Source organism: Herpailurus yagouaroundi, unplaced genomic scaffold (assembly GCF_014898765.1).
Source record: "Herpailurus yagouaroundi ecotype Mexico unplaced genomic scaffold, PumYag 188, whole genome shotgun sequence".
In the NCBI taxonomy this organism is placed as follows: Eukaryota; Metazoa; Chordata; class Mammalia; order Carnivora; family Felidae; genus Herpailurus; species Herpailurus yagouaroundi.
The window spans coordinates 40363164-40377626 of record NW_024412419.1 but is presented as its reverse complement, the minus strand read 5'-3'; the positions used below and the strand labels follow the sequence as shown (position 1 = coordinate 40377626).

Here is a 14463-nt window from a genome sequence, read left to right as displayed (position 1 = left end):
ACAGGCCTGACAGCTCCTGTCTCCTTGGGGTATGAGCCCCAACAATTTGATGGAAGAGCTAAGATGTGCAAGAGTTCATCAGAGTTTTAAAGGCACTGATAACTTACTTTGTGGCAATAAATCATGTCGACAAGTTGGAACCAGACCAATTTAAAAGAACCAACTTGAAGCAGAGCCTGGGGGCCTTTCTTGGCCCTTTGCCTCTTCCTCCTGAGTTTTCTATTTTTAAGCTCCCTTAAGGCCTTGCCCTGCCTCCCTGCACCCCTCCCTCCCCCAACCCTGCTCTTCTTTTTTCACATTATCTCCTTCTTGCCTTTCTTCCTCTTCAGGCCAGAACAGCATGCCAAAATGGACTGCTTTTAATTATATTAAGGATCAGGTCCCTCAGCCAGCCAGCCAGCATCCTGTACTGTCTCAGCACCTATAATGTGCGTATCATGTGCCCTGGGAGCAAAGCAAGGGTGAAAATACAGGAGTGGGGTCTTAAGAAGCAGGCAAATATTTACTATTCTTCTTCTTTTTTTTTTTAATCTTTATTTTTGAGAGAGAGAGAGAGAGAGAGAGAGCGAGAGAGAGAGAGCAGGGGAGGAACAGAGAGAGGGAGACACAACCCGAAGCAGGCTCCAGGTTCCGAGCTGTCAGCACACAGCCTGATGTGGGGCTCGAACTCACAAACCGTGAGATCATGACCTGAGCTGAAGTTGGACGCTTAACCGACTGAGTCACCCAGGTGCCCCTTTACTAATTTTCTTATTAAGAGCAAAAGACTATTGTTCTCCCTCCTCGTTTTTTTTTTTTTAACTTTTTAAAGTTTATGGTTTTGCTGAGGTTTCTGCCCTTGGCAGAAAAAAGGCTCCTCACCCACCAATCCAGGGAAGAACCTGGTTGCCAGGTGCTGGGGATGGGGACCAGGGCCTGATGAGGGAAGGCCAGGCTTGACTTGAGAAGATACAATCTGAGAAGAGGGGGCAAAAGAGAAGTTTCTGGAATGCCAGGCTCTGGTTCAAATCTGGATCCAGCCAGAGACCCAGGAGGAAGGCCTTGATCTCGTCTGCATGGTGGGACATGTCCGCTGCGACCTGAGCCCACTGCAGAGAGGAGAGGAAACGAGATGGGATGGGGGTGTGGAAAGCGCTATGACCACTGCTCGTCGCCTCCCGCTGCTTCGGGGCTGCTGCTCTGACTCCTCAGACTCTCTAGACCAGTGGCTTTGCAGCCATGTCGCCCCTCCGAGGCTCCTCCCTCCAGTCCTCCATAATTGGCCCCAACCCCAACTACCTATCTGCCCCCCCCCCCCCCCCCCGGTGCATCCTCTGGGCTCGCTCTGCCAGCAATTTCTCCAACCCCTTTGCTACCTGCTGGAGTTGCATCCACCCCTCAAGGCTGGGTCTAAGTGCAGATGAAAGTCCCCACGGAGACCTTCCTTAATCCCCCCTTGCTGGGCATCCTTTCTGCCTAAACTGCCTCTTCCAGTGAACAAGACTGCGGGAGAACAGGTGAGAAATTGAGAAAGCTGAATGCACCCTGACAAGTGGTAGACATGTTACCAGTACGCCAGAGTTCTCCTGTGGGCACAAACAAGTTTGCCCCTCTGTGATTTTGCCACGAGCTAGGGAACTGAAGGCGCACAATGACTGTCCTGTGAAAGTTTTGCTATTTGTCAGAATGTGGCAACCAAAAGGGAATAGGATGGGTAGGCTGCAGAGACACCGCCCATCCCACATAAATAATTGCAAACAGAGAATATGACCCTTGGCTGTTTCCAGGAGTGCCTGGCAACTGCTCCGCCACCTGCTGCTTGCAAAGTCTGACTCCCAGAAGCTGTAATTGCACACTCTAGCTTGGTCGTTTCATGGCTGGGGACAGGAGGCCAGAACTTCCACCCGACTCCAGGCTTGGTGCTCTTGTGACTTCACCGCCCCCGGCCGACCGCCCAGATAGCTTATACAAACATCCAAAGTGACAGGTGTCAGTAAAAATATTTACAGAACCTTCAATGCATACACACTGCCATCTAGACAAATGCCTCTGTGTCTCTTTCTCTTCTCCAATCTATTATCAAATAGTCTCATGAGCTAATAGTTGGGAGAAGAGATGGGATTGGAGGGAGGGTAGGGGAGAAGAGAGAGAAACAGAGGTGGAGGAGGTGGGGGAGGGAAGGGAGAAAGGAAGGAGAAAGGTTTCCTGCAGGGGCGGGGGTGTCACTCTTTGAGAGCACACACTCCCGTTGCCTCATGGTCCGTAAGAGGTCTCATTGTGCTTGCTACGCTGCCCAAGCCTGTCAAGCACTGTCCAAAGCACACCCCAGTTCACACATTGCTCCTTCTCTTATTTTTGGCCCGATGTGCTCGAGTCAGAGTAGCTCCACCAAGAGCTACTGCACATGGCTTTGTTTATCACAGCTTTTCAAGTGCACAAGCAAAATACAAACTAGGAGCTGAAAAAGTACTTGGCTGCTGGTAAGAAGCCAGGGCTGGCCCTCATCAAGAAAAAAATTGTTTAAAGGCGATGAATTTTTCAATTCTCCAAGATAACAGAAGTAGAAAGAACTCTAAGCACAGCCTGGTACATGCCTCATGCTGACCTACCTGCTCAGCAGGCAAAGCCCTAGGTGAATAGAAACAGGGCACACTATCCAGCTTCGCCTGCTCTTGACAAGTCTCAAGAGGCCATGTGATCCTAATTCCCATTTCTCAGAAAAGGGCTGCCTGGCCAGCACAAACATGCGGCGCACTTGGGAGTTCTGTTCCTCCCTGTTAATTAATGAGCCGGCAGGCTGGAGACACGTCTCTCGTGACATGGCCCAGAGTCTTGAGAGCACTAGGTCTGCCTGGTAAAAGGAACCTTCTCCACCCATGTGGATGGTGATGCACGTATTCCCCAAGGCCCAGACAGCGACAACTTCACTTGGGCTCATGTAAATTGCGACAACTTCACCCGGGCTCATGTAAATTGCAACAGTTTCATCCGGGCTCATGTAGATTGGGTCAGGATTTGCCCAGTGGTGGCCCCTTTCCAAGGGGATGACTTCACATCCAAGCCCATCTATCACGATACCCACTGTCCTGAACACCACATGTTTAGAGGGCTGGCCTGAGGCCAGCTCACATCTTCAGGTCAGAGAGAAGAGGGCCAGTGGCAGAACAGCCGCTCTCTCCTGGCCACACTACATCCAGTGTGGGCGTTGCTCAGTAAAGGCTGGTGGGATGACTGAAAGCAGTGAACTCTGCTTCCACTCTGCCCCATCGATTCTCCATTTTGGGGAGGCTCCAGGGAGATCTGAGAACTGGTCTAGATTAGAGGCAGTGGTTGGTGGTCTGTGACCAAATCCTGCTGACAGATGGGATCTATTTGGGCGTCACCAAGCTTTTGAAAATGTATGAATTAGTTGCTGATATTTAAAAACTAAGAGGCTTATTTATAAAAGCATCAACAAGCAACTAAACAGCCAAAGACAGAAAAAAAGCAGGGAAAGAGGCTTTTTGTTTTTTTTAATTAGGAGATCAGGCCACTGTGGCCCACATGCCTGTCCTGAGGCAGGTTCTGTACTCTCCAGCCTGCCAGAGACCTCCCGGCCTTCTTCACTGGCCTGTTTCCTGCTGGGCCCTGCAACCATTTGAGTTTGCACGGCATGATCTAGGGTCCGCTGGTGAGTCAAAAGTGCTTCGCTGGCTCTTCCTGGCCTACTCCAGCCCCAATGTGTCTACCATCCTACTCCTGGGTACTCAGCGTGGTAGCCTGTGCTTTTCAAGTGTCCAGCACTAACTTGCACTTGAGAAAAAAAGAATGTTCATTCTCCCTACCAGAAGGGAACCAGAATTTCTCTGTAAGAAGTTGCAGGTAACCCCAGCTTAGAATTGGGGTTTAAAAGCAGCATGCTATCAGTATACTGCTCATTATTACACAGACTAGAAATGTATTAGGAACAACATTATGCTGCCTGGAACATCATGTCAAAAACCAACACCATGTGCTAGTCTGACCTTACAGTGGTACCCTGTGATGGGGCTCCCTCCTCCTTCCGGTACCTATACTTCCACGTCTTAAAGCCTCCAAACCCAAGACGACAAGACTCATCAACCAGAGAGAAGGCAAGTTCTCACGGAGTGGTGCATGGTTAATGCAATCACACCCACAGGCCAGATTAGCAGTGAGGTTTCCAAATTAGGCTACAGGGCCTGCTGTTTTCCCGAACACTGCCCTTGAAGGATCCATTTAGAGAAATGCAGCCAATCTCCAGGAGTCCTACAGCCTGGAGCACTCAAGGGCAATGACAAAGTCAAACAACAAATGTGGCCTGAGTGCTAACCTCGTTTCCATGAAGTGCAGGATGTCCTCAGGTCTCAGGCACTTCTCCTGCTGGTAATGTGCACGTGGCAGGAACTGAAACCGCAACTGATACACCTGAAATTTGTCCCGTTTTTCTCCGATACAGAAGGATTCCTGGACATCAATTTTCTCCAACACCTTGAACCAGAGAGACAGAGAGAACCTAACTTGCCTGAGTCCCAGGGGACTGTGCATGACAGTCATGGTTTTGGGAAATCCAAGGGTTTAGGGGGAGAGGGGGAGGGACCACAGGCCCAAACCCCAAAGGAACCCCACTGAGTTCTGCCAGTGTGAATCCTCGGGGGACAGGTGCCCACGGCTGGTGGGTCATCTCCAGAGGATGGCCCAAGGCTGCAGGGAGCGGACTCCAGAGGGGCTAGTAAGTTACCGCAGAAAGCATTTTTATTTTTAAGGCATGCGAAAAAGCTATAAACTGATGGATTACTTCTAAAGCTTACTGGTTCATCCCTCCCTGCTCAGCACCTGGCAGAGAAAGCTTCTCCCTCATTCATGGGAGTCTGAACCCAGGGTCTCGATGGTCAGCAAATCTGTTCTTCAGAGATGGAAGATGCAGGAAAATGCCTCCACCCACTCCTAGCCAGGTCCAAGAGACCATTACCTCCCCTAAGCACACTCTGGTGAGCTGCTTCTTCAGGCTTTTTACTCTCTTCAGTGCTTTCTTGGTGTTGAACACGGGCACGCTCATCATGGGCGTCTTGATGTTGGCACTGGCCACCATGAGAATCTCCCTCAACCTGTCACAGAGCATGGGCACATGTAATCGTGAGAGGTACCCAGATTCCCTATTTTTGCGAGGCCTTTCTTATCAAAATATTACGGCTCTTCTGGGATCTGAGAAGCCTTGGGATATTGCAAGGAAGTACGCTGGATCAGAAAGTCCCAGCTCTGGCCCAGTGAGTGACAGCAAGTGACCCTCCTATCAATTTTCTCCATAGGAGCATGGACTCCTCAAGGACAGGCTAGTATTATTCTTGTTTCCTATCACCTGTGCCTTACATACAGTGGGTGCTTACTAAGAGCTTATGGAACAAATGAGAGATGCAAGGATGATAAAGTTATCACCTATAGTGCTCCTACTGGATGCAGGCACCATGATGCTCCTGGCCTTGCCCCTGAGTTGTCAGCCCACATGGTCCAACTGCATGGTGGGCCCTGGCCTCCGCCCTTCCACAGGTCAAGGATCCTGAGGTTAGGGAAGTTGAGGAACCCCAGTCTCTCTGCTAAAAAGTGGCAAGGTCAGGCATTCAATGCAAGTGAGTCTCCCACTCTTTCCTCTTGTCCAGTGGCCATTACCCTACAGATGTGTACATGTACCGGAAGGGCCACTGTGGGTTACGTTCTAGGTGATTGGTGCCCCCAGAGTTAGGCAGCCAAGTGCATGTGGCTTGTTAATAACCTCTGCTCCTGAGTCCCGACCCCAGAAGTGTAGCTTCACAAGGGTCCCAGGTCATGGATACAGGAGTTGGCAGAGGGACAAAGAGAGATTCCAAGAGGCTTGGGCACTGATCCAACCATAGAAACCAGTTGGGCCCCAGGAAGTCCAACTCTAATCGCCATTTTGGATAAGACGCCCCCCCCCCCCGCCCCACCCCCCACTGAATGACTTCCTCCCCAGGAGTGGGCTTAGGAAAGATCCCATGCTATGCACCCATGTAGCCCCGTACCTCGGAATGCCCAGAGTGACATTCATCTCGCCTCTGCCAGCAAAGTGGAAAGTGTTCAGGGTCATCTGTGTGGAGGGCTCCCCAATGCTCTGGGCAGCCAGTAGGCCCACGGCCTCACCCGGATCACATAGTGAGCGCTGCCACTTGAGCTGCAGCAGGGTCCTCAGCCTGGAATGGGGTAGAGAGGGGGGCACGGCTAGGAGCACAGACACCACCTGTCTGTTAGGAGCTGTCAACACCACCCAAAGCCAGGGTGCATGGAGTATTAGCTCTCCCTCTTTCTGGGCTTGTTTTCCCTAGGCAAATGATCCTCCTAATCCTTCAAATCCTGCTAGTGACCCTGGGATGTCCTAAATTATGCAGTACAGATCTCAGCTGGGTGGCTGAAGTGCTAGACATCCATGCTCGGACCGTTCGTGTTTGCTCCGAGAACACCAAGTTCCCACTCTGCACCAGTTACCGTGAGTCGCCAAAGCAGTATTTCTGAGCTCGCTCTTCACATTTTCCTTCCATTCTTTTCTCCCCACCTCCCCCTGTATGAACTAGGAAGGCGTTCACTGAACTATTATGGGTGTATGGGGTGGGGGAAGAAGGGGGGGGATTGCTATCTTATTCGGTGCAAATGACTCCAGGCCACATGGGAAGTGCGCACGCTATACAGTTTTGTGATGTATTAACCATTCTTCCTTTTAGAACAGTCACAGGAACATTGTATTTCCCCAGCACATGGAACCAGGAAGGGGCTTGACACAGGAAGACTAACTGGACGTACAGGTGAATGTAGAAAAAGTAGTAACGCTACATTTCAAAGCAAGTTCCTTTTAAAAGTGAGACTTCCCTCTAACCCGCCATGTCGTCTCTCCCAGTTACTTCAAACCAGTGAGGTCTGAGTACCTATCAGTCTTCCTGACAGAAAAGAACCTTCAAATACCTCCAGAACTTTAGAGATTCACCCAGAGCTTGCTGCCTGCTAACAGGTCCCCTGTGAATGCCACTGAGGTGGAATCACCTCCCCATCTTGGTCCTACAAACCCAAATGATGCCCCCCTCCCCCTCCAGGGTTCATCTCTCCCCACTCCCAATACGGCACTGCCTGTCCTTCTGAAGGTACACAGCCAGTGTCCTGAGCTGCAGGGAGAAGGGTGAAGGGGACAAGGGCATCAGGGTCTCACTCTTTCAGGGAAAGCCCTGCCGGCAGCTGTGGTAACCCAGCATAATTTATTCTGACCGGGCCTCTCTGAGGCCTGACTAGAGAAGTCACATTAAAGGGCAGAGAGAGAGCCCTGCTCCTCCCCTCTGGTTCCTCCACTCATGCATTTGCCTTTGCTCATTTGCCTTTACCGATTCCCAACTTCCGCCTGCAGGCCCACTCCTGGACTCGGCTAGTCTCCCCGAGCAGCCGGGCCAGGGCCTACACCTTGGAGGTCTTCCAGCTTTGCCGGCCAGGCTCGGCGAGCTGAGTGCAAAGGATCCCCTGACAACCGCTCCAATACCAACCTTGCAGCAGGCCTCCCTGGGGGTGCTTCTGGTGTTGTAACCTGATGTGGCTCAGTGCTGGTACCTGCCTAGCTTCCCACCTGCCTAGACCACAGGGTTGGTTTGTTTGTCTATTTATTTATTTAATGGTGAACGAGTCTAAGCTGAGGACTGCACATGCTCCTTCTTTCTTAAGACTTCAGAATCCAAGGCTCAAAGGAGTATTAGAGTAAATCAGATCCAACCCCTCATGAAAGGCTGAGCCATAGGGTCACAGGGCAGAGAATGATTTGCCTTGGGTCAGAGTTAGAAGCTGCTGAATGGCGAGCAGATTCCCTGACTCTCAATTAGCCATGGCCACCACACCAAACTCAAGAGAGAGTCATTTCTGCAAGCTTCCACCCAGGAGAGCATTTTTCTCTGTCCTGGGCCAGGCAGGGGTGTCCATTCCTGCCTATTTGCCCTTGCCTGTCTTGGAGCCCTCTGGGCCTGCAAGGTGTCCTTTCTATTTTACTTCCCTCCCTCCTCCTGGAGGCTCGAACTCAGGAGGCTGCCCTCCCTTCCAGAGTAGGTAAGGAAGGGGCCCGAGACGTAGACTCTCCCTCTGCACGTGCCCTGTGACAAATCAATGCCATTACCTGTCAAGAGAAAGCTCTGATTTCTCATAACTCTTCTCTGCTTGAGATGCCCACTCGAGACTATAGTCATCCACCTTTTTTTCAAATGTTTCCGACACTGATGCAAAGTAGATGTCTGGGCGCCAGACGGACAGACTGGGGTCTGGACAAGGAGCCGCCTTCTTCTGGTATTTCCTTCGACTCTGCTCATCTAACTCACCCCACATTCTCAATATCTGAAAGGAAGGAAAGGCCTCAGCCACGTGGGGGGAAACCAGGAATGGGCCTGTCTTTCCTGGGACATCCAGTGGGATAAGGAGGATCAAAGGCACTGGCTCCAAATGAGAGTAGGGGAAGGAGACAGAACCAGACGACAATGAGAAATCCACCCCAACATTTAGGACAGGGATAAAACAGAATCCATCCTGGCATGCACGAGCCCGACCATGACTCTCCAAGGTCTTCATCCCAGCTCACTGGAATACAGGCAGGGTGACCAGGAAAGTTACTGTCCAAACCGGAATTTTTTTAGAGTAGAATGGGGAACTATCATTAATAATGTTAGGTTGAAAGGCAAAGCCAGGACCATCCTAGGGCAAACCAGGACACGGCTGTCCCTCTTTCAGGCTTTCACACACTTGATGCCCCAAAGCTACCCCACAGCAACTGCTTAAAAGTGTTCCCCTGCCTCCTGGCTCCCAGCTGTGTTTGCCTAATGGGAGGCTCCAGCAGCAGAGGGGAATGTGGGAGGAGAGCAATGCTGGGCATTTATCCCCCACCCTCTCTAAGGGGCCTCTGAGTAGGCCATGCCTTCCTACTGCCCACAGCTACCCTCTCCACTCCTGGTGGCTACTCTCCCTGTTCCTGCCCACCTGGGGTGGTGAGCACCCAAGTTACCAGCCCCAATCGGTTTCCCCAAATCCGGCCCACACCCTTGTGAAGAGTACCCTCCTTCAGTTCCTATTTGAGGGCCATTTGTTTCCTAACAGTGAAGAACGCCATATTACACGATTATACCTTCTATTAAGAAAACAACCCATTTCTTCAATCCCTGAGGCCTATATGCTCCAGGCACCGGGGACACAGTCACCCCCCACCAAGTCACCTGGTGAGTCCCAGGGCTGCGGCCATTCTGGTTCCCACCCTCAAGGTTCAAGGCTTTCACAGCTGCCTGAATCTTCTGTGAATAATTCAAGAAGGCACCATTTCTCAACATGGTGTTGGGATGCCTGCTTTGCCATTTTTTGATGGCTCTGAAGTGGCGGAGAGCTTTTTGGGGATCTGCTCTGGATAAAACTTCATGGAGATGCTTCGATTTCATTATCACCTAAACAAACAGACAAACAAACAAACCACAGACATAAGACCAAAGAGATAAGGGCATGACACAGGGCCAGGTCATACAACTTCACAGGCCCAAGACTGTGGAGGCCTCACAATGCCTCTCATAGGTGCTGAGCACCTGCTGCTAAACAGGGCCCTCACTGTGTATCCTGGACTTGGGAGCTGGTGGTTCAGGAGCTACAGGGATAACAGGGGGCATCCCAGCATGTTCAGAGCCCCTGCAGAACCCAGGGGAGTTTCTAGGGAGAAAGGAGGAGAGAAAGTGATAGCCAAAGCTGTGGGACAGGCACCAGGAGAGAAAGGAGCTGGCACCGGAGTGCAACCTTCAACACTGCCATCTGCTGCATGACCACGGGCAGGTCCCAGTGGTTTCAGGATCGGACTGCAAAATAGGTGACTACTCAGTTAATGGTGATGGTCATTCTTGGGAGTGGCAAGGCATGGTATGAAGATCACCAGCCTGTGTGTCAGACACACCTAGGTCCAGACACTGGCCCTGCCACACAGCAGCTAGTCACTTCAGCTCCGATACTCCTGGTCTCGGCTGTAAAATGGACAAGAATACCTACTTCCCCACGTTGTGGTGAGGATAAAAGCACACGCTGCCCACAGTGCACTTTAGCTTAGGGCCCAGCACGTGGCAAATGCCCCCAGATGGTAGCTGTTGTTCCAGAGGTACACGTGTCTTTCTGCTATCTCATGTGATGAAAGTCCCCCGAGGGGCTATGAAAATGTCAAATGTTTTAAGGCATCGACCGGTGCTTTGTAAACCTTTTCCCACTCTGCTTTTCAACAGCCACCTCACTGCATGGCAAAGCTCAGGGTGCAAGGCCCACCATGCAGCTCCGGGCCCCACCACCTCCAGGCGCCAGGTCTAGTCAGGCCAACTACCTCATAGTTGCTGGCGAGGAAGGGGAACTGCTTGGGCTGCAGGAACTGTGTCTTGGGGATGTCCAGGCCGTCCTCCCCATACAGGAACTGTACCACGCTGCCGTCACTGTCGCGGACTGTCAGATCATACTGGACGACCAGCCCCTCCAAGTGCTTGATGATGCACCTGCAAGGAGACCAGGGCAGTGGACGGTGGAAAGGGCAGCTGGGCAAGGCTCCGATGCCCCAGGCTCTGTGCTACAGCAGCTCCTGACCAGGGAGCTTCCTGATAGTTTTCTGGGAGGAGGAAGTTGCAGCCGCGTGCGCGAGAGGCTAGCTGCCATTGCTTAGCCCTGGCTCCCATATCCAGCCCCAGCAGCCGGGACTGCTGCCTGCCTTTCACTCCCCTGCACTGAAGAGCTCCCCAAGGACCAGCATCAGTAGGTCCATAAGTCAGGTAAGGCAGGAGGGCTTGCTACCCACCCAATGCCTCTCCAGTGTGGTTAGTCCAGATATTTTCCAGGGAAACTAAGGACACATTAGGAACTAAATGCTGATGTGCTAACCCTAACCTGGTGCCTTTTTTCCTCAGTGCTCCCAGTAGTCAGCTGTCTCCCTCAACCTCTCTTCCTACCACCTGGTACTGGCTCCTTAGCTTACCTCTGGCCACTCAGCCCCTGTCTCTTCCTGCCACCTTAACAGGAGGTTTTCTAGGAGCCACTGTTCCCTTAAGCTCCAAGGACAGAATTCAGTGTCAGTCACCACTGTCTTCTTGGCATCCAGCCCAGGGCCTGGTGAGGTTGGTGCTGAGCACCACTTCCCCTCTGCTGCAAATGCTGCAGGTGCTGCCTGGAGCCCTCTGCTCTGCTCTGCTTGCCCGCAGGGCCCTGCTCTCAGCACCAGCAACGGCCCCACAAGGCTGTGCGTCCAGGCCTCTTCTAACCATCAGGCCTTGTCTTTAAAGGTCCACGGGACATGGCTGCTTGAATAACCTCCTGCTGACTCCTCACGCCACACATACTTTCTTTCTCTTCTCTGTCAACTGTGTCTCTGAGCTGCCACTCAGGCCTGAAAACTCAACTAGGTTTATCTGCTGCCTCTCTGCTTCTTCCTCCTGCGTTTCAGCCAGCTGCTCTACGTCTTCACAACGGCTTCTTCCTTTCCATGGCCACTCTTGGGGCGCAGCCTTCCGACGTCCGGCTAGAACTCCACCATAGCCGGGCTGGCCTCCTCCGATCCATCCTGTCTGAAGCCCTGCACAGGACCTCCCCACCACAACCCTCCACTGGCAGATGGAGCTCGCGGAGGCTTATGTACTTTACTCCGATGGTGGCTGCTCCTCTGTTTGAACAAAGACCCTCCACATCTTCCCCCCAGCGTTATCTAATTGGCCTCAGGGACTCCCACCCCACACAAGGATCCCCTCACCCCAGACTTATTTGATCATTTGTTTTCTAGCTTTTTCTATGTTATACACGTATTGTTGAACGATTTAAGAACTGGGAAGTGGGGCGTAACCCCTGCTCACGGAAGGAAACGGCCGTGTGATCCATGCCCGAGAGGGGAACTCGCCCAGCGGTGCTGAATGCCAGCTCTCCACATGGTGCCGCCAGCTCGGCAGATGGCTTCCTTGCTGCCCCACCACCCAGGGTTGTCCACCCCAAACCCACCCTTCCCTTTCCTGGCCCAACCCCATGGCTGCAGCCTTGGCAGTCAAGGGGGAGGGGACCATAGTAAGGACTGCAGCTTTGGGGAATCTGGAACATAGCAGCAGGAGAGAGGACAAGGCTGGAGCAGAGACAGGAAAACCTCTGAGGGCAGGATAAAAGGAGTTCTGCCTCCCTGTGGGGTAGTCACCCAGGTTCCCAGAGAACAGGACTTAGAGCCAGGCCTGAGGGGGTGGGGGGGAATAGCGTGCGTCCGCAGAACACAGGGGCCCTCCGTATAAACCTCTGAGCTCACTCTCTACCAATCTTTTAGAAGGGGAAGCTTATCTGCATTTTCTGTCCCAGGCCACCCATGGCCATTTTTAAAAAGTTTTTTCACCCAAAGGGACTATAAGTGAACCATCACCGACAATGTGAAAGATGACAACGTTGAGGTGACTAGTCCTGGGACACAGACCCCGTCTGATAGGGGCAGAGCAGGTGCTTTTTACCTTTGGAGATAGCCGGAGCGGCTGGTTTTCACGGCGGTGTCCACCAGACCCTCTCGCCCTGCCATGCAGTGAAAGAAGAACTCCTGTGGGAGATGCGGGGCCGGGCCCCAGAGGTGGCCGTGAGGAAGGATGCTTCCTGAAGGGTGGTGCAGGCCAACAACACCACCGGCAGCCTAGTCAGATCTCCTGTGGCTCTCGGCCCGGACAGGTCCGATGGCCCCAGTGGCTTCTGCCCTCCCCTGTGGCTTACCTTTTGCGCTACCTTGCCAGGAGCTCCACCTGCACCCATGCATTCCACCCTCAGTATTTTATCCCACACCGCACACCCCACTTTCCAAATGGAAATGGCACTTGGGCTTTATCACTCTTCCATTCAGTCCACATCCCTGAATTCTGCTTCCAACAGTGTTATCAGGGGTACACAGTCTTTTCCAAACGTTTTAACTAACTCACCACAAGAAATACACTTATGATAGTAATCAGCAAACATGGACATACAGATAGAAAACTCAAAGGAAAACTTTAGGAAACTGTCCTATCCCTTACTTGGATGTTTTCTTCACTACCCTGTTCTGTTTTATTATAAAGAAATGACAGTCACTATCTATTACAGTGATTTCATGATTCACTAAGGGGTCACAACCAGAGTTTAAAAAGTTCTGGTCTGTATCATCTCTCCTCCATCCTTTGTCAGAGGCCATTGGTGGTCACTGGAGAACCCATGTGGGACTGATGAGCCCTTGGAGCAGTTGGTGGCCTTGAAACGAAAGGCCGGTCCTCTTCACGACCTGGATTTAGTTGTCTGATCTTGCAGAGATGCACTAACCAAGAAACAAAAGGTACTAACATTCAAAAAGCCATTTCTGACAAGTGTGAGGAGAAAACCTTTTCTTAGGGGAGAAGTCTATTGCTGACCAAGAACTAGACATTTGCCACAGCTAGTCAATTTTCCCACCGTGGAGGAGCCATGGGAGGTACTCTTGGTGGGGGTGGAGTGTGAAATAAATCTCTGTGATGTTCCTTTTGGCAACAGAGGGCACCCTGGTGACGGGCATCCCCTCTCTAGCTGCCTTCAAAGTAGGGAAGACAGCATAGAGAGGGCATATGGCAGGAAAAGGCGGACCTAGGATCGGTCTTACCCATCTTTTCATTTTTCAGCAAACACTTAGCACTCATGATGTTCCAGGTGCTGTGAAAGCTCTGGTGTTATAATGCTGAACATGACAGGGTGGCATCCTTACTGTCCCTGTGGGCCACAGGGTCTAGTGAGAAAGCAACAAATGGCTTGGCATTTATTAGTCGATTGTCCTTGCTCCAAGTTGTTGGTAGAGGTCACAAGCCTCCTACCACTGAGCCTAGCAATGAGAAGAGGCAAGAGGAAAAACCAAAATACATACAGGAGGCTTGATACCAGTTAGGAATCTGCCAGTGACGAAGCCGCCAGCCCTGGGGGTGAATTCATAAGGCTCAAAGCAGGGCAGTGACTTGCCAGATGCCATCAGGGGGGGTCTCCGACCTTCCAATTCAATCTGGCCCAGCAGGCATGAGATCTGGAGGAAAGGAAACCCAAAGGAGAGATCCACACATGTGTTAATGCTGCTTCCTAGCAGAGGGAGGGAGGGCTTGCTCTCAGAAAAAAGCTGCGTGAAAACTGGATTTTGAAGGCCAAACTAGATTTTCCAACTAACCAAAGGCACTCATGTTTCAAGAAGAGAACTGCGCATTCCTATTGCTGACTGATCAAGATTTTAGTATTTGGGGTCAGTTGTAAATGGGCGGTGTTTGCAAAAGAAGACATGTCTCAGAACCATTTGGTGTTATACCCAGAAGGGACCTAAGGGCCTTAATGGAGAAACTGAGGCCCACGAGAAAAAGTAACTTATTGTAATCCTTAGACTCTAAGGACAAAAGAAAATAAAACCACCTATTAATATTCTTGGTGGGGGGTGGGGAGGAGGGCAATGTGTCTGGATTTCACTCTAGT

General features: G+C 51.6%; 1 protein-coding gene across 1 annotated transcript in view; it reads right to left on the bottom strand.

The window, feature by feature from the left end:
• POLR1A (RNA polymerase I subunit A) overlaps nucleotides 1–14463 on the bottom strand; it is a 75514-nt gene that overhangs the window by 7516 nt on the left and 53535 nt on the right. The window contains exons 20-27 of the mRNA XM_040496846.1: nucleotides 13877–14029; nucleotides 12480–12562; nucleotides 10343–10508; nucleotides 9213–9434; nucleotides 8129–8343; nucleotides 6015–6182; nucleotides 4949–5084; nucleotides 4310–4467 (exon numbers count right to left, since the gene is read on the bottom strand). Of these exons, the coding sequence (XP_040352780.1) occupies nucleotides 4310–4467; nucleotides 4949–5084; nucleotides 6015–6182; nucleotides 8129–8343; nucleotides 9213–9434; nucleotides 10343–10508; nucleotides 12480–12562; nucleotides 13877–14029 (1301 nt within the window). The remainder of the gene's footprint in view (nucleotides 1–4309; nucleotides 4468–4948; nucleotides 5085–6014; nucleotides 6183–8128; nucleotides 8344–9212; nucleotides 9435–10342; nucleotides 10509–12479; nucleotides 12563–13876; nucleotides 14030–14463) is intronic.